This window comes from Terrapene carolina, unplaced genomic scaffold, assembly GCF_002925995.2.
Source record: "Terrapene carolina triunguis isolate 2854851 unplaced genomic scaffold, T_m_triunguis-2.0 Scaffold130, whole genome shotgun sequence".
Classification (NCBI taxonomy): Eukaryota; Metazoa; Chordata; order Testudines; family Emydidae; genus Terrapene; species Terrapene triunguis.
Genome location: NW_020664481.1, coordinates 1667158 through 1685544, shown reverse-complemented (window position 1 = coordinate 1685544; position 18387 = coordinate 1667158). Strand labels below are relative to the sequence as shown.

At 45.9% G+C, this 18387-nt stretch overlaps 1 protein-coding gene across 1 annotated transcript; it reads left to right on the top strand.

Moving 5' to 3' along the window:
* Positions 1 to 8621: 8621 nt before the first annotated feature.
* Positions 8622 to 17830, top strand: LOC112117494 (BPI fold-containing family B member 3-like). The gene is made up of 15 exons (XM_024215443.1): positions 8622 to 8733; positions 9068 to 9182; positions 10070 to 10174; positions 10508 to 10645; positions 11079 to 11139; positions 11836 to 11896; positions 12678 to 12769; positions 13455 to 13637; positions 14475 to 14528; positions 14630 to 14794; positions 14900 to 14967; positions 15563 to 15605; positions 16705 to 16768; positions 16894 to 16970; positions 17801 to 17830. The coding sequence occupies exons 1-15, from the start codon at positions 8622 to 8624 to the stop codon at positions 17828 to 17830; spliced, it is 1368 nt and encodes a 455-aa protein (XP_024071211.1).
* Positions 17831 to 18387: the final 557 nt, after the last annotated feature.

The following is an 18387-nucleotide window of genomic DNA, read 5'->3' as shown; positions in this document are numbered from 1 at the left end:
ACCAGCAGCTGCACTGCGTGCAGATGTGGTCGCCCCGTCTCAAAAAAAGAGATATTGGATTGGAAAAGGTTCCGAAAAGGGCAACAAAAATGATGAGGGGTATAGAACGGCTGCTGTATGAGGAGAGATTAATAAGCCTGGGACTTTTCAGCTTGGAAAAGAGACGACTAAGGGGGGGATATGATTGAGGTCTATAAAATCATGACTGGTGTGGAGAAAGTAAATATGGAAGTGTTATTTACCTTCTTTTACCACAAGAACTAGGGGTCACCAAATGAAATTAATAGGCAGCAGGTTTAAAACAAACAAAAAAGTATTTCTTCACACAACACACAGTCAACCTGTGGAACTCCTTGCCAGAGGATGTTGTGAAGGCCAAGACTATAACAGGGTTAAAAAAAGAACTAGATAAATTCATGGAGGATAGGTCCATCAATGGCTATTAGCCAGGATGGGCAGGGATGGTGTCCCTAGCCTCTGTTTGCCTGAAGCTAGGAGTGGGCAACAGGGGATGGGTCACTTGGTGATTACCTGTTCTGTTCATTCCCTCTGGGGCATCTGGCATTGGCCGTGGTTGGCAGACAGGATACTGGGCTAGATGGACCTTTGGTTTGACCCAGTCTGGCTGTTCTTATGAATGTAGTTGAATCTCATTCCTACAGTTGCCTTCTAGGACCCTCTGGGTCCTGACATCCTGCCAGGCTGGGCTATGATTGTGCCATGTGTGACAGCTGGGAGTGCTGAATTTATGGGCTCCCCAGCGTGCTAGAGGCTTGCGATACTGACGATACTAAAAGCAAGAGAAGACCTAGTGGGACTGGGACAATATGGCAGCAAACTCCAGGGACTCTGGACTGCTGGTAAACACGGGGCACCAGGCACTTAGATCAAAGGAAAAGGTTTGGTGGCCGTTTAATGAAAGCGGTCAATGGTATGGCTTCCTTCACTGCCACTGGGTCAGAAAGCAGGGCACGAAAGCTCCATAAGAGGAAACTGATGCTTGGTCGAAAACGTGCCCTATTGTGTTCAGTTAACTCTTGTCCTGGCAAATAGGGGCAGCGCTTCCCCTTTCTCCATCACCATGGGAGCTGAGCACAGTTGGAGGCATAGGCTGGAGATCACCTTAGCCACGCCTCATGGCTGTATTGTACAGACCGCGCTCACCTCGTAACTGCCTTGCCCCACTCCATGGGATACCAAGTACGTCTGAATTTCAAGTGGTGTCGTTTTCTCCTGCACAGCGGTGATGATGTGTCTAAGTGCCAGTGATGAAATGTGATAGAAACTGCCAGTCACTGCTGGGGGCCCCTGGTTAGATGTGACTGGCTCAGACTCAATCAGTGTGGGAATTACTGAGCACTTTTTGGTCAGTCCCAGCTTGGGGGGCATCTGGTTTGTCATGTACGTCGGTACCAGATCTGGACTGGTCCCATAGCTTGCGCATACACACCATACGGTCCCCTAATGCTCTGCCAGGTACAGCCGAGATTCCTGTAAATAAGATGATGTACATACACTGCACCTAGTGGCTGACCAGTAGAATACAGTTTAAAGTTCCAGAAGTTGCCAAACACAAGTTGGACTCTCACAATAGAAGGGTTCTTCCCAACTCACTCACTCCCCAGCTGAATGTTCAGCTTGCCTGATACCTTCTCCTTTTGCACTGAGTGTCTATGAGGTCTGCTTCCAGAGTCAGCACAAACGTGCTACTCATATTTGTTTATTATTTTCTCACATGTTCAGTACATTTCCCACTATCCCATAAAACTCTTCCCTTGTCACACTGGCAGTCCGTATTTTTTTTTTAACCCAGCCATTTTGCACAAGAAATCGTTTTGGAAAAGTTGGTCCCTGTATTGTCTGTGTTTGCAAAATCAGCAATAAAGAAGCCATTTAACTAATGTGGACAGGACCGTACTGCTGCTCATGGCTCCCTTCATCATTTGTAGTCATTAATTTGGATTTTGGGTGCACAATGCTATGGTCCAATCTCTTAAATGCATTCCACACCTTGGCATATAGAGGTACAGTAAACAGCATGGCTCTCTTTATGGGGCTTTTTAGCAGCGCATATGGTATCAAAACATTCAGAATTCTATAACAAGAGGGCGTTCCAAGAGTGCAAATATCTTTGCATTTAGCAAACATAATCTCTGGGCTTCTGCTTTCACAGTAAAAAGGCTTTCAAAAATTGCAGACCCTTTTGCATTTGCAGACATCATTCATCTGGGATCTGCTGTTGAATTACAAGATTAATTCTGAAAAGGTCTCTGCATATGTTTACAAGCAATTATCCACCAAAATATCCAGGGTGAAATTTGATAAGCAAAAATTACTTTTTGTTTGCTGCTTTCACAGTTCAAAGATTGCAAACACTTTGGTATAGAATTATAGAATCATAGAATATCAGGGTTGGAAGGGACCTCAAGAGGTCATCTAGTCCAACCCCCTGCTCAAAGCAGGACCAATTCCCAACTAAATCATCCCAGCCAGGGCTTTGTCAAGCCGGGCCTTAAAAACCTCTAAGGAAGGAGATTCCACCACCTCCCTAGGTAACGCATTCCAGTGCTTCACCACCCTCCTAGTGAAATAGTGTTTCCTAATATCCAACCTAGACCTCTCCCAGTGCAACTTGAGACCATTGCTCCTTGTTCTGTCATCTGCCACCACTGAGAACAGCCGAGCTCCATCCTCTTTGGAACCCCCCTTCAGGTAGTTGAAAGCAGCTATCAAATCCCCCCTCATTCTTCTCTTCTGGAGACTAAACAATCCCAGTTCCCTCAGCCTCTCCTCATAAGCCATGTGCTCCAGACCCCTAATCATTTTTGTTGCCCTCCGCTGGACTCTTTCAAATTTTTCCACCTCCTTCTTGTAGTGTGGGGCCCAAAACTGGACACAGTACTCCAGATGAGGCCTCACCAATGTCGAATAAAGGGGAACGATCACGTTCCTCGATCTGCTGGCAATGCCCCTACTTATACAGCCCAAAATGCCGTTAGCCTTCTTGGCAACAAGAGCACACTGTTGACTCATATCCAGCTTCTCGTCCACTGTGACCCGTAGGTCCTTTTCTGCAGAACTGCTACCTAGCCATTCAGTCCCTAGTCTGTAGCAGTGCATGGGATTCTTCCGTCCTAAGTGCAGGACTCTGCACTTGTCCTTGTTGAACCTCATCAGGTTTTTTCTGGCCCAATCCTCTAATTTGTCTAGGTCCCTCTGTATCCGATCCCTACCCTCTAGTGTATCTACCACGCCTCCCAGTTTAGTGTCATCTGCAAACTTGCTGAGAGTGCAGTCCACACCATCCTCCAGATCATTAAGAAAGATATTAAACAAAACCGGCCCCAGGACCGACCCTTGGGGCACTCCGCTTGAAACCGGCTGCCAACTAGACATGGAGCCATTGATCACTACCCATTGAGCCCGACGATCTAGCCAGCTTTCTATCCACCTTACAGTCCATTCATCCAGCCCATACTTCTTTAACTTGGCGGCAAGATGTTAAAGGTAGATGTCATTCATCAGGTAGCTAGTGGAGATTTAAGGCTAACTTTGAAAAGGGCTTTGCACTTGTTTTCGAGATGGTGTCCCTAGAAAAGTCTATAAAAGCCAGCCATGAAAAGCAATGATCTTTCCATGCCTATAATACCAAACACAGAAAGCATTCACTTTGTAATGCTGACAAGAAATTGTCCTCAGCAAAAAATTCTAATCAAAGAAAAGAGCAGCCAGACGCCGCAGAGATGTTTCCCTGTGAGAGATGTTTTTTGTACCTTCTCTCCCCATTGCTTAGCAAACATTCTTTTCAATTCCAAGAAAAAATGAAGATCTTCATTCTCACTCCTTCGGCAGCTGATGAGAACCAAGCTTGAATTCTGATGGAAGAAAAAAAAATCAAAATATCTTTCCATGATCTCGCAGGGAAACCCCAAATCAAATGGCAAATCCCAGGTGGTGTCTATTTGATTTCCCACCAAACACTCTTTGCAGGCCCCAAACCTTCGTTTTTGACAATTATGATAATGCCACTTGGTGTGTGGTGTAAGGGCTATTGGAAGCTGACTTGGGGGAGTATGCATGACTCTGGTCCTGCATCACCCACCGGCACTGCACGTAGACCATGAATAGGTCTCTGTTTCCAGACACAAGTTGGAGAAGCCTATGAGCAGCTCTAACGTGTATTGGCTGCTAATGGCCCCTAGGGGCTAAAAGCACAGCTGGAGATTAGCACAGTATAGGGGCACCCCAGCCCACATCTCCTTCCCTCTGGCGGCAGGGATGGGATGGGGTGTATATGGGCAGAGAGGCTGCCACTTGTATAAGCATGATCCCAGTGGTGCCGCATAGAGCAGCCAAGGTGTCTGATTCTTTTAAGTCAGGGTAAAAGGTTTTTTCTGCACTGTGTTGAGCTCGGTGACACAGGAATATCCAAAAATCCTGCAGGCCAGATTCTGCTCTAAGTCACATTGATATAAACCCAGATTGCTCAACTGACACCAGTGGTGTTACCACAATCGCTGCATTTGGAATCTGGCCCTGGGAGTCTATTTTCCCGTCACTGTGCATGTTAATGGAGTCACTTCAATAAATAAATGGAGATATCCTGTCTCCTAGAACTGGAAGGGACCTTGAAAGGTCCTCGAGTCCAGCCCCCTGCCTTCACTAGCAGGACCAAGTATTGATTTTGCCCCAGATCCCAAAGTGGCCCCCTCAAGGACTGAACTCAGAACCCTGGATTTAGGAGGCCAATGCTCAAACCACTGAGCTATCCCTCCCCCCCTAACAGGAGTGTCACACATGGGGCCCTTTAGGCTGAAGGAGACAGATAACTGGACTCCATAACATCTTAATTCTCCCATCACCTGATTTCAATTGTTTTTCTCTCACACACATTTGCAATACCAGTTTCCTTCTCCCTAGTCCCCAGATCTCTCTAAGGCCTGGTCTACACTGGAAAACTAAGTCAGCGTAACGGTCACTCAGGGGTGTGAAAAATCCACCCCTCTGAGCAGCATAGTTAAGATGCCCAAGTCCCTGTGTAGACAGCGCTAAGTCACTGGAAGAATTCTTCCATCAACCTAGCTACTGCCTCTCGGGGGGTGGATTCCCTACGCCGATGGGAGATCCTGTCCTGTTGGCATAGGTACTGTCTACTCCGAAGTGGTGCAGCTGTGCCACTGTAGCATTTCAAGTGTAGACAAGCCTTAGTCTCCTCTTAGGTATGTTATCTGCTTTCCAATTAAGATTGCGCAGTGATTACTGGCACCAAAATCATATTCTCTCTATTCACCCCGTTCTTCTCCTTTTGAACTAGTCTCATCTCCTCCAGTTTCATCTCTATTCCTTTCTTCCTACAATAATTTAATTTCTTAATCGTTGTGTCTTGCGAGTTACTTTTATGAAAGTACCTTAGAACTGGTCTCAATGTGATTCTTTTTAGGAAAATCCCCTTCAATTTGCACAACATATGTAATGCCATTATGGTGCCCTTAAAACAGGCACATGACGTCCATTGACATCTCTATTTGACTACAGCTGACAGGAAGCCAACTTCTGAGCATGAATGAAAGGTCACTAATGAGCAGCGGCTCTTTGTCATGGAAAGGTGTCCCATTATTACACAGTCCGGTCTTCTTGATTAATCCCAGTGACATTTACCGGAGCTGTGCTTATGCTGATTTCATGCTTATTATTTTCATCCACTCAAAGTTTGATGTGACTCAGATGAGCTGATAGCACAACACTCCTTTATCAACACACACTTATATCCCATTACATGTCATGTTCTAGCCAGCAATGAAACCCGTTGTTCTTTTGAGGTTAGTGAGCGATTAAGTTGCTGGGACAATGGCAGCATTATAAGTACCTTGGCACCTCTCCTATGCTGACTTTGGCTGCTAGATAAGATCTTTAAAGCTGGAAGTAGTGTGAGACAAAAGCCATCTCAGCTAATCCTCTGGGGACACGTCTTTCCGTCAGACGTTTAAACAAAGTGTTAAATCTGAGCAGGTGCTTTTCTGGTGGGTCCCGCATTGTGCCTCACAGGTGCAGAGAATCCCATTGGGAAGTCTCTCTAATGGTAATGAGTGGTTCATTCACAACTAATCACGTGTCCCACCAATCCCCCTTTGCCTGCAGGGACTGCTCTATCGGTGCATCCCTGGGACCCTCTCTCCCAGGTGGATGGCTCATGGACCTGGCTGGCCACAGAGCACTGTCCCAAATGGAAAAGGCACCTCCGCTTTATGCCACAAGCTGGCCCTAAGTGCATCGTGTATGGTCACTCAGTGACTCAACAGAGACAAGACCTCATGGGTACTGCTTAATGTGCTAACTAGGGCAGGAAACATGCACACCGTGCAGTGGGTGGGTTATTTATTGTGGTGCCAGCACTAGGCCAGAAAAATCAGTGGCTACAGCCTAGGATCCTCCTGACTTCTGGACCTTGAGCCCTATATTAACTCACATGGCTTCCTCTTTCCCTTGGCTGGTCAGTGCTGTGTCCATCATACAGATTTTTCTTGAGTGGTAACAGCTAATTTAGACACCATCATTTGTGTAGTTGGAATTATGTTTTCCCACGTGCATTACTTTGCACTTATCAGTATTGAATTCCATCTGCCATTTTGTTTACAAGCAAAAACTTCTGGCTGAAAACCAAAAATTTTAAATTGGAAATGATGCTGCAATGCTTCATGGGAGTTATAGTTCAAGTGCCTCACACCTTCATTCTTCTGTGTGTGCTGGGCTTCATTTCCAATGACACACCATAGTCTCCCCCTTGCTAAGCCACCACAGTGCATGCTGGGAGCCCCTGGTTGTGGTGCATCATGGGAGATGTAGTCTAGCTGGAGAACCCAGCCTGTAGAGGTGGATGGGGGCATGAGGTACCCGAACTACAAATCTCAAGCTGAATTTTTTGGGTATTTGGCTGAAAACTGAAAAGGTTTTTGTTTTCAGGTGGTCAGGTTTTCTTATGAGTTGAAATTTTCCGAGGAAAGCAGACACTTTTTTTTCTCACCCCCCACCCCCACCTCATTTAATGAAAGACCCACATAGCCATCAAAAACTGTTTCTATGGGAAGATTTTCAACCAGCCCTACATACCAATCCCAGTTTTACTACTCAGTTGAGCAGCAAGGCAGAAAACTCACTGCACTAGACTAGCAAAGAGGCAAGGACCTTTTAGATCAACCTTTATGGATTAGCACCCTGGAATGCCGAACTAAATGCTGGTCAGAAACCAGGATGTGCATTTGATACATGTTGCTCAATAATTTACCTAACTTTTCACATCTATAAGGAAATATTTGCACTGGAAGACATCAGAGATCACACCTTATTGTTAAACCCAAACAATTAGCTGGACTTTTTCTCAGTCATGTCATTTTCCTCATTCCAGTCACAGATTTTTTTGTATATAAGGGCTGCCAGTTGCAGGTCAGCTGCAGAGAAGGAGGACAACTCTTGAGACCTTTCTTAGTGACCAAGAGCTTGCGAAGGTAAGACCAAAACTACTCTCTGAAGAGCATTCTCTTAGATCAAGCCTGGACGAAAGCAAATCCACCGTTACAGACAGAGCGGGGCGGAGAGATTGCTGCTCTTCATGGATTTTGAAGCACAGATGTAGGCTTGCTGCATGTTGATGAGAATTCTTGAAGTATTATTTCAAGGCTTTCATAAATAATAATAATTAAAATCATCCCTTGAGTAGCTCCATAAACCAGGTGCACTTAGACACAAGGTGAAGTTGACCCTTAATTTTTATCTTGATGCTTTTTGCTCTGTGTTGTTCTATTTCCATTTAAATGTGTTGATACAATGGGAGCAATGAAGAAGTTCATTCTGGTTCTCGAGACGATACTAATTCTAGTTGTGTCCCCCATTTAAGTATGGGGACTGTATGGCTGGAGCTGGTAATATCTCTAAAACCAAAAAAAGTTTGATGTGTTCCTGTTGCACTTTTCTTTAACATAGTCTTTGAAAAACGACTCTAACACTTTTAGACACTTCATACTTTTATCAGAGGCTTGTGTTTAATAAGGGTTTGCACTCCTTCCTAGCTGACTCTTCAGTGAAACCTGTGTTTATGCCATCCCAGTAATGTTCATGACATGTCGTGTTGCAAACAAGGTTCTGACTCCCTACATGTGGGATACAGGATCTGGTTTGTGGGAGAAAATTCTCAGTCAAACTCCAGTTCAAAAATTCCGGAAACCATTCCCGATGGAATGAGGAAAATGACGCAACTATCCTAAGGCGAGGGAGTAAGGAAAGTGGGATAACTGCTCGCTCCTGTCACATGGCTCCATTATGGAAGTCATCCGCTGAAGGTTCAAATGTTGGTCTCTTCTAAATCCAGGGTAATTTTACTTCATTAACTTCAATGGAATCAGGAGTTGGCCACAAGTACCTATTGCCACTCATCTGCTTGTTGCCTAAATGGATCCCCTCTGCCATGCCTTTCTCCTTTCTCTCTGCTTCCCCTTCATTCTGTGCAACTGGCTTCTTTCCCTGTCTATTCTAATCCCGTCTGGCACCATGTCCTGTCTCCGGTTCCTGATCATCATCCTCTGATGTTTAATGGACTGGGAATGCTTTTCACAGGTACCACAGCCAAGATGCTAAAGGTTTGGGCCATTCTCCTCTTTGGCAGCCTGCTGACCCCATCTCAAGGACTAGATGGTGCTACTCAGGTTCTTTCCAGCGTGAATGCAAATGGATTAGGAAAAAGTAAGTTTTATTAGAATACTGTTCAATTCAGTGTTGTGGAAGGGGTCAGATTTATTACGATTTTCTGAACCATTTTGTCCTTCCTTTTATTTGCTCCTACACAGAAAAGCTGTGGGCAGTACCAAAGTCACTGAGCATCAGTGACAAGGATAATCAGAGTCATTCTTGCACTTATAAAGATTTCAAAGGGCTTTACCCAGGTGGGAAACTATCACCAAACCCACTTCACAAATGGGGAAAGCGCAGCACGGGCAGGGGAGGAGACGTGCCCCAGGCTACACAGTTGGGGGTGGAACCCACCTTACCTCCTCTAACCACTAGGTCATCTCTTCAGTTATAGACAATGTGCTCCACAGAGGCGACATTCTCAACAGTGTGCTAGGAACGGTGTCAGCTGGCGATGGAGGGCTCTTGAACCTGGGAAATCTGCTGGGTACTGACCTCACAAAGTAAGTCAGGGGGCAGCCCAGGTGTCCGTGAACAAACCCTGGGCTGATTTCTGCCCAATGTGGGAGGGGGGAACTGGCATAACCAGCTTCCAACGAGGAGCACAAAGATGTTGCAAAAGGCAGCGCTGATGTCCGGCCCCATTCTGGATATGAGCAGTCCCCTCCCCTCCCTATTCCAATATGTTTCTAATGAGAGAGAGAGAGAGAGAGAGAGAGAGAGAATAATCTAGTAGGAAGTGCTGTTTGCGTTCGTCTCTGTCAGCCCTGATCATCCACTTGCGCACCCCGACCCACTGGCCACCCCCAATAACATCCCTCTGCTGGTCCGAGTCAGAGAGGAGCAGTGGGGCAGCTTCCCCAGGATCTTTTGGGGATCTAAGATTGGAGCGAGCATTTGTCCCATGTGGTACTGAGACGATGTTTCTGGGTATGTGCCTATGCACTCGCCTGTCCAGAATATGACCCATTACTGTCAATATGAGCAACTCAATAAGTGATGAACCTACGTGTGCTTCATAACCACCCAATGGTGACACCTGAGGCAGCATCGCTCACTCCTTGCTCTGTCAAGCATGACGCTGGAATCGCAATTGGTGGGTTTTCCCCTCCGTTTTGGGGTTTTAAAGTATTAACAGCTAGTGTAAGCCCTTGAAGGAAAAAAACCCTGTACCCAGTTCTACTTGTGCAGGAGGGAGAGTTCCCAGCACACAGTGGAATTAAAGCACTGTGAAAACGTAGCTTAAACTCCCAGGCTGAAAACCCCTCTAGCTCATGAAGCCACTTCCGGGGGACTGGCTGGCTGAGGGGCCGAACGCTGGGCTATGGAGTGTCCGTGTCCTCAGCACTACCGTTTTATTGCCTACTTCTTGTTCGCTTTTGTTCTCCAGGCTGGAAATTAAAAAACTTACTCTCCCCAAAGTATCGCTGAAGCTCCTGCCAGGAGTGGGGGTCCAGCTGAACGTCAACACCCAAGTGTTAATTGAAGGCAAAAGGTGAGTAGTCTTAAAGCAGAAGAGTGCAACGCGAGAAAACTCAGACCAGGACGCGTTCCTCCTGGCTCTGTGTGGACAGAATCGTTTCTTTCACAGGCTTGTGTATATCAGCAGGTGTCATTTATTAACCATATTTCCACCTTTAAAAGTTCACATGGCGCAGAAATAACAGAGAGAGGATAGTGTAAAACAGTGGTGAGTTAATCGGAGAGCCCCCAGTTTAGCATGTAGACACGTCCTGTGAAGATACCATTAGCCGGCCCTCTTTCGTAGAGTCAGTCAGCAGGGGCGATTGTTAAGATGGATGCAATTAATTCCTCCGTCTTCTTTCAGCCTTCTAGCTAAGGTGCTCAATCTCCAGGTGGACGTGAACATTATCGCAAGAGCCAGACTGGCACAGGATGACATGGGCGCCCCCAAGTTAATCGTTGAAGACTGCAAGACGCAGCTTGTTAACGTTCGGCTCCTCAAGTGGGTACCACAGATATCTGCTGTGCCGCAATGACAGTGCGCCATAGATGCGCTGGCACCAGCCATTTTTACTATTCTCTTCAAAGAGAATAAATTCGCTAATTCTTGTGTTTGATACTTAAGATACCTCAGTGCCGTATTCGTTTCCTGTGACTAGAACAAATGTTTCTTTCGAAGGTTTGGCTCAAATGGCCAAACGAGAGAGTTTCTGCATTGTGCTGCACTATACGTGGATGCATATTAATCCTAATATTGGGCCAGATCCTGAATTTCTTTCTTAGCTCTTAATTTCAGAACAAAATCCCAGCCTTGTGCTGTGCGGAGGGCAGCGTGAAGCTACGAGCAAGCAGTTCGATTTCTCTTGTGCTGATTACGTTTGTTTTCCAGTTACTAGCTCGCATCACCTCTAATTTTCTATTCTTCTGTTGTTTAGTGCGCTCCCACTACGTCCAGCTGTCCTAAACAAGGCCCTTGGGAACCTCTTTCCTGGAGTGGTAAGTCTGCAAAGCAATGGTGGCAAGGATCAAAGTGATTCCTGAGAAGCCCAAATGTGCAAACACGTAGTCAGCTGAGTGGTCCCTATTGCACTAAGTCATTGGGGCTCCTCTCAGGAGAAAGGACCATTCCTGAGAGTAAAGGCTCACCCCCCAAGGAGGGGCTGGCCCACCATTTTGAAAACTGGGCCCTTGTGATGTGCAACAGCATGTTGTCATGTGCCCAGCTATCTGCATGCTCACTTACTCCAGTCCGCATTCCCAGTCAATGTGTGCATGAATTAACTGTGCATTTTGTGCACATAAGCTGTGAAAATCTTGTCCCTGGGCTGAAGCTCACCTGGGTTCAGAGGGTCCACACACTATCCCGTGCAGAAGTTAATAGAGGGATGGGCTTCATGACAAGCACTGGGCAGAGAGGTGAGCTTCTGCACCCCTTGGTGCACCACAGTTGTACCCCTTCTGAGAGGTCAGCATTGGTCCTTCATTTGTCAGCAGAGAGGGTGTGGAGGGAGGAGGCTTCTAAGAGGCTTCCCCATGCAGGCAATGAACTTCCTGGGCTGCATTACGGCAGCTTCTTGCCAAGTCCATGAACCGGCAATAGTCCTATGACTGTACCAGTATGATACAGCCTGGGACAGAATCCAGTGACTCGGAGAGTCTCGTGCAATAGGATCTTTTCCCTGTGTGTTACAGCTGTGTCCTTTAATTGATACCGTGCTCAACGCCGTGAACCCTCTGCTGAGCACCGTGAACTGTAAGTCTGTGGTCACTTCCTCCTTCCTTCCTGTTCCAAAATATTCCCTCCCTGGTCCAGGTCAGCACTTTGTAGCTGCCCAATATGAAAAAGGATCTGATTTTACAAGAGTATTTCACCTAAAGGATCTACCGGGTTTTCTAAATCTTTAAGCCATTGTTAAGCTGTCCTGCAGCAAAAGGGGCAGCCGTAGAACGTAGGTTGTAGAAGCAATCAGTGCTCTGGGGCTGGAGGTGAGATTATTTCAGAACCGAATGATCCAAAGAACAGGGGATGGGAAACAAACCTTCCCAATGTGGGGGGGAAACTCTGTAAAGTTTCTGATAGAGAAGATACTGGGAAAGTTCAATGGCTGCTTTGGGACTTCCCACAGGGAGCCTGCGACTTCTCCATCCTAAGAGCCACTTATACCTGAGAGAGCGATACAGCTCAGTTCTGAGCCAGTTCCTACAGCTTTGCTCAGAGGGACCCAGCGCCACAGCTGGGTGTTTCTCTGCATGTTCTCTTCCCAATGCGGGTCATTTCAAGGACTGCTGCCCTCAGCCGTGTTCTGCTGGGAATAGGGTGATTGGGGATATCCAGAAATACTTTGTGTGTAAGCTCTTCCGGACAGGGACTGTCTGTCTGTTCTGTGTCTGCACAGCGCCCACCATAGTGGGGTCCTGGTCCCTGACTGGGCTCCTAGGTGCGATGAGAATACAACAAATAACAAATAACAGGAACAGAGAGTAGGGGCACTTCCCCTTCATTCCATTTTAAGAGACTCTTTGTCTCCTTACAGCCGTGGTCCCACTGGGTGTGGTAGGAAAACTCCAGTACATTTTAGCGAGCCTCCCCGTGGTCAGTGATGCGGAGATCAAACTGGATTTAAATGTAAGTGCTGTCACTTTCCTTAGCGTGCGCAGCCCTGAGTCTGCAATGCCGGATGGTCCCTGTGATCCCCTTCGGTGTGGTGACGATTTCTCAAAGGAGCCCCCTGTTTCCCAGTTGCCTGCAGCAGAGGACTCGTTCAAAGAGGCTGTGGACTGCAGCCCAGTGACTGTCACGTCCTCACTCGCTATAGACTTCATCATACACTAAAGCTTGATGGTCGGGTATGAGAGATGAACAGCAGCTTAAATATTTGCTAGTTTAATACAACAATGTTAAGTTGATCTTCAATCAGAAGCACCTAATGCTAGCATTTCCTAAAGCAACAATGGTCACGCTTGATATTAAGGTTCCATTTATAAAGAGTTGATAGATGGCTAATAGACGTTACAAACATATTACGGACATCAGTCGTATGTGTTGTTGATGGTTATAAGGCCATCAGTAGAGGATATCAGACGTTTGTAAGCCATGGCTATAAGCAACCTATTGATCTGTTGGATGTTTTCACAATTGATTAACTATTTATTAAACCATCTATTAATTGTGCATAGACCATTTATAAACTAGTGATGAATGGAATCTTACTATACAGTGTGGCCGCAATGATATTGGCTTCATGACTAGTGTATTTCATTGTAGGGAGCTTTATGGATGTCCCCCCCGCCCCTTCTAAACTTTCTTTCAGGCTGTAGTTGAGGATTTGCTTGGCCACAGAGTGGACGATCCCACGTGCTCAGCAGCAACCGTATCTCTGCCGTCCGTGGTGGCCAGCCCTTCCCAGCTTGGCCTGTCAGTGTGTCTCCTCAGCTCAGTGCTCAAACTGCTGCTGGCGCCTGGGAAACTCAGCACAGACATTGCAGCTCAAACGGTGAGCATGGCAAACCGGACGGGAGCCATTTCCGTTGAGCCCTCTGCCCAGGCATGCCACCTTTAGGCCCCCTCCTCTAGTTTTGCTCTCAAATGACCTAGGAACAGTTTGACTCGTTAGGATAAGATTCCTGCCTTGTGCATTTTGATAACACACGGGGCTTGAGCGTGCACAGCACAGGGGTGGGGTGCTGCACATGTGAACACAAGGTGAGCAGGGGAACCTGATCCTGCCTTATTGAGAGGGCTTCTGCATGGCCACTGACTTCTCTCTATCTAGTAGTAGCAGTAAGGTCATAGGGGGAGAGTCCAGCTGCCCCCCTCGCTGGCAATTAAGCCCTTGACTCTTGAGACAAGCCCATTTTCTGCCCATACCCTGCAAGTTTTTTACTCTGTGCTCTTAAGAGTAAGGGCACAAGACGCTTGAGACTTCTGCTCACTGCAAACGACTGACAAATCAACTCACCTGTGCCCACACGTAGCGTAGCTCAGCCTTGTGTGGGGCATAGCAACCATAGGCGTCCTGCAACTCCCTGTGCAAGGACTTGCAGAATCCAGGCAATGACGCGCTGGATGTCAGCTTGCTAGTAATTAACGGCTCGGGGTCAGGTTCAGCCCCGGAGCAGTCAGAGAAGTGGCAGCAGAGATGAATCTGGGCCACACAATTCTCCTTGCATCATCCACTGTAGCTGCATAATCTCAGCAAACTGCTACTTGCATGATCTGCTGCCAGCAGAACAACCCTGAGAATTGGTTGAGCAAAGAAACATTACCAGGGATAACGGTTTATGCATGATCCATTTCTTGGAAGCAATTCAGCTTCGTATTTCTCCCTCAGCTTCCCAGTGACACCCCGCTGACAGCCTCTGCCCTTCGCGCACTCATTCCTGAGGTCAGCGATTTTATTTTGTTCAGATTTTTTTTTGCCATATCCCTCTTACCTTCAAAATCTTCTGCTTCTTGCTGTAACTGAGTCCTGGTGACTTTGCACAGGTCTCTGAACTGCTGCCGGAGTCACAGCAACTGTTGCTGAAGATCAGAGTTCTGGAAACGCCTGCAGTGTCGGTGCAAAATGGGAAAGTCATGGTGCGCCTCCCTGCTTCCATTGAGGTTTCCCCCTCAGCTTCACCCCAGCGGTCTCTCTTTGTTCTGGATGCTGTACGTATAAAGATAACAAGTTTAGGTGACTTGGGGTTTTGTTTTCAATCTTGGAAATGGGAGAGGAAGGAATCAATTTGCTTTATTTTCTTGCTCTAATTGCAGGATATTGTTCTGAGTGTCCAGCCTACCATTTCAGACAACAAACTCCGCATCTCTGTAGCTCTGGAAAGGTAAATGGGGCTTCGTCCCTTGTGCCTCATTCATATCGGAAGGAATATTCCTCAGGAGAACAACAGGCAGTGAACCAGACAAGATTAAATGGAAATGCACAATTTAAATTCAATACAAAGAGTTGATAATTCTTTACAGTAGATTCCCTGGGCTCACTTCGGTAACGACAGATATTTGAAATGTGGACTCTGAAAAGAATAAAAAATAATTAGGGAGCTTTGGTTACTGAAAAATGTCCCTCTATTTTCAGCTTGGTTTTCACAAAAATTGTTTCTGTACATGTGTAAGACAAATTCAGGGGCCAAATGGGCATCTCATTAACATTCAAAGACTTGATTAGAGTTGGACTTCATCGTATTGTTACAATATGTTATAGTCTGCAGAGATCAGGCACCGGTAGGTCAAACCCTAGATTTTCCATGTCTGTTGATTTAATGATAAACTGTTTGTGTGTGTAACTGTGTTGCCATCCCAGTGAAATATTAGTTTTCTCTGATCTACTAATGTCTTTCCACCGGCTATGCAGACACTGGGGAAGTTGATATCGCACAGGATAGTCTTTGACTCTGTCTTGACTTTTTCCATTTTTTGTAGAGTCGGCCTCAGACTGGCTTCTTCGCTAATTAGCAATTTCAATGTAAGTTCATGACACACCCACTGAACAAAGTACAATAATGATGGAGACTGTATCCAGGGAATAAGGAACAAAAGTTTTAATGTGTGTTGGTCTCCAAGCTTTTCTTGTGGGAGAAAACGCTGGTATTCTCCTGCTCCTGGAGAGGGTTATTTTAATAGACTCCTCTATCATCATTCACACTAAGCCATTCTGATTTCTAAGAATTGCGTTTGAATATATGAATTAATTTCACACGTTGGGAGCATCTTGTGAGTTTGTGAAGGTTGCAGGAGAGGGTGGGAGGGAATGGAGCATAATTACCTGTCAGTCATTTCTGTGATTAACACACCTGCTTTCAGTCCTGAAAAAGTTGGGAAACTCTTGCCTAAGATTTGCATTTTAAGAGCTCCGAGTGTCCTGCACTGATAGAATTTGCTTAATAAATTTGACACCACTCAGTTTTATACCCTTATAGGCATCATCCTAGAGCAAAGGAAGCTTTGATCTCCATAAGCTAACACCTAGCCTGTGGCATCTCTAGTGGGGAGAGAACAGCAGTTCGGGGCATTAGGTGTAAAGCAAGTGGGAGATTCTGAAGCAATCTCCGGACTCTTGATGCTCACTTAAAATAAAAAAGGGGCCTCACAGATTGGACTAACTGGGATCCTGACAGGGAGCTTACTGAAGGCACCTCGCGTTCAGCACCTTCTATCTATATGAGAGAGTTCGATGGCCTCTAGGATTGTAGTATTTGAGCACCTGATAATCGTTAAGGTCTTTACCCTCACAGCCCTCAGCGAGGTGGGGAAGTGCTATCATCCCCATTTTATAGGAAAAGAGTCACAGAGAAATGAAGTGACTTGACAGTCTGGGGCCCAGCAGGGAACTGAGTCACGAGCTGCCCTCCTCTTGTGATCTGTGAAATGGGAATGTCTCAACCCGAGAAATGATTGTCTTGCTTACTAAAAACAGTCCTATGATAAACAGCTGGCAGGTGGGGGGACATTCTGATCCGGAGATGGAATGGATCAAATTCAATGTCTCCACAATGAAAGGGCAGACGTTCTCTTTTTCAGTTCTAAAATATGTGGTCACTAAGATGCTTCTTTCTCCATTGCAGGTTGCACTTCTTGAACCATTAATCAGTGACATACTCAATGCTGCATACGTGCCATTCATCAATGGTACGGTCTTTATATTTGAGTCTTCTGAGAGTCCCGCAAGTGTTTCAGAGCTCTCTTGTCTTTCCTCATTGGCTACAACCACATGGTTTAGCACAAGGCTGATAGTTTCTGCTTGTTTATTTCAGGTGCCCTGGCGGTGGGAATTCCTCTGCCTAATCTTCTCAACCTGAAGTGGGAGAATGGTCTTGTCAAAGTCATTAATGTAAGGGTTTGCTCATTTCTTCATGTTGTTTTCCTGTAGAGTTTCATGATGGTCTCTTTTTCTGGATTCTCACGTCCTCAGACTTCGCAATAACATACTGTTAGACCCTGCCAGTCATGGTCCTGAATTTTCAAGAAGAGCCTCACTCTGCCTCTGAATTTCTCTCTACATTTTTCTTCTATTTTATAGTACTTTGTTGACTAAGCTGCTGCAATCAAGTATTCCGACAATTAAGTGATATACTTTGTGTCCACAAAATTGTACACACAATTAGTGCAGGTGCGAAATACGGTAGAAAATTAGAGGCCACTTCTAAAAGTAAGGACTTCAATTGAAATGTTCCACCTTGTCGGCATGGTAAAACCTTACAAACCCTGCCGCTTTATTTGAGAAACAAATGTCTTCTCACTGAATGGGACATAATGCTAAATCTTCACAGTGCAACCAGGAGCCGCATACTGTCGCAATTTCATACATGTATGTCCTGTCAAATCTTCTAACCTTACTCTAGGTGATAGTTTGTAACTCCCCATCCTGTTCTAGTCAAATTGTCTCCTGAGATGAGACGATGAGTTATACTAACCCATGTAGTAGCTTTGTGAGGTGGGTACATTAAATGTTTGCTATAGATTGGATTTAAACCTCCATCTGATTTCCACTTGTGATCAAAACTAGGGCCATTAACCCCAATGTACTACATACTGGTACTGTAGCACCCATTAACCATTGCTAATTCTTTAAATGGACCCTCTAGCGCAGGTTAGAAAAGTTGGTGAAAATCCCACTAAGAAAATTGAATTCTCTGAACGAGTGCCTTCTCTTTCCCACAGAACGCTTTATCGGTTAACGCGCTGGCCTAACCCTCCCACAAGGGGCGAGTGTTGGGGACCGCCCGGGGATGAAGGAGAGAATTCACGACTGAAGAACCCTGCACTTCCTTCCTTTTGTTCCCCCTGACACTTTGAGTCAAGGCTATGACGATAGAAACAAAATGTTGTTCTGCTTCTGATCATTGAATCAAGCTGTAGAAAAGACTTAGTAGGAATGAAATTGTTGCTTAATTGGTTGAAAATAGTTGGGATTTTCTAAGCAAACTTCTGCAGTCAGCTTAAGCTTCAGGAGAGTTTGGAGCCGAGAGCCCTGCTTTGTGCTTTACACTTCTTGTTACCCTTTCAATAAAAGCTTTCATTGCCTCAGCATTCCTGATGTGGTTTTGTTCCTTTGCTGTAAGACTCGGGTTGTCAGAATGCTCCCCTCACCCCCACTGCCACACAACGAATACAGAAATTTGCATCTGACAATAACTAAGAGCTTCTGATGGGAAAGGGGAGCCGTCATTAATAGTTTGCTAGGCGGCTATGTTAAGGGTCACATTTCTGAAGTTCAGCACAATGCCTGAGCCACCCCAAATGCATGT

What these genes read in the sequence shown, in the direction of transcription:
- LOC112117494 (XM_024215443.1), top strand. Translation starts at nt 8,622, where the DNA reads ATGCTAAAGGTTTGGGCCATTCTCCTCTTTGGCAGCCTGCTGACCCCA. An exon ending in ATACGTGCCATTCATCAATG is followed by an intron (nt 16,769 to 16,893) that starts GTACGGTCTTTA and finishes TGTTTATTTCAG; the next exon opens with GTGCCCTGGCGGTGGGAATT. An exon ending in GTCTTGTCAAAGTCATTAAT is followed by an intron (nt 16,971 to 17,800) that starts GTAAGGGTTTGC and finishes TCTTTCCCACAG; the next exon opens with AACGCTTTATCGGTTAACGC.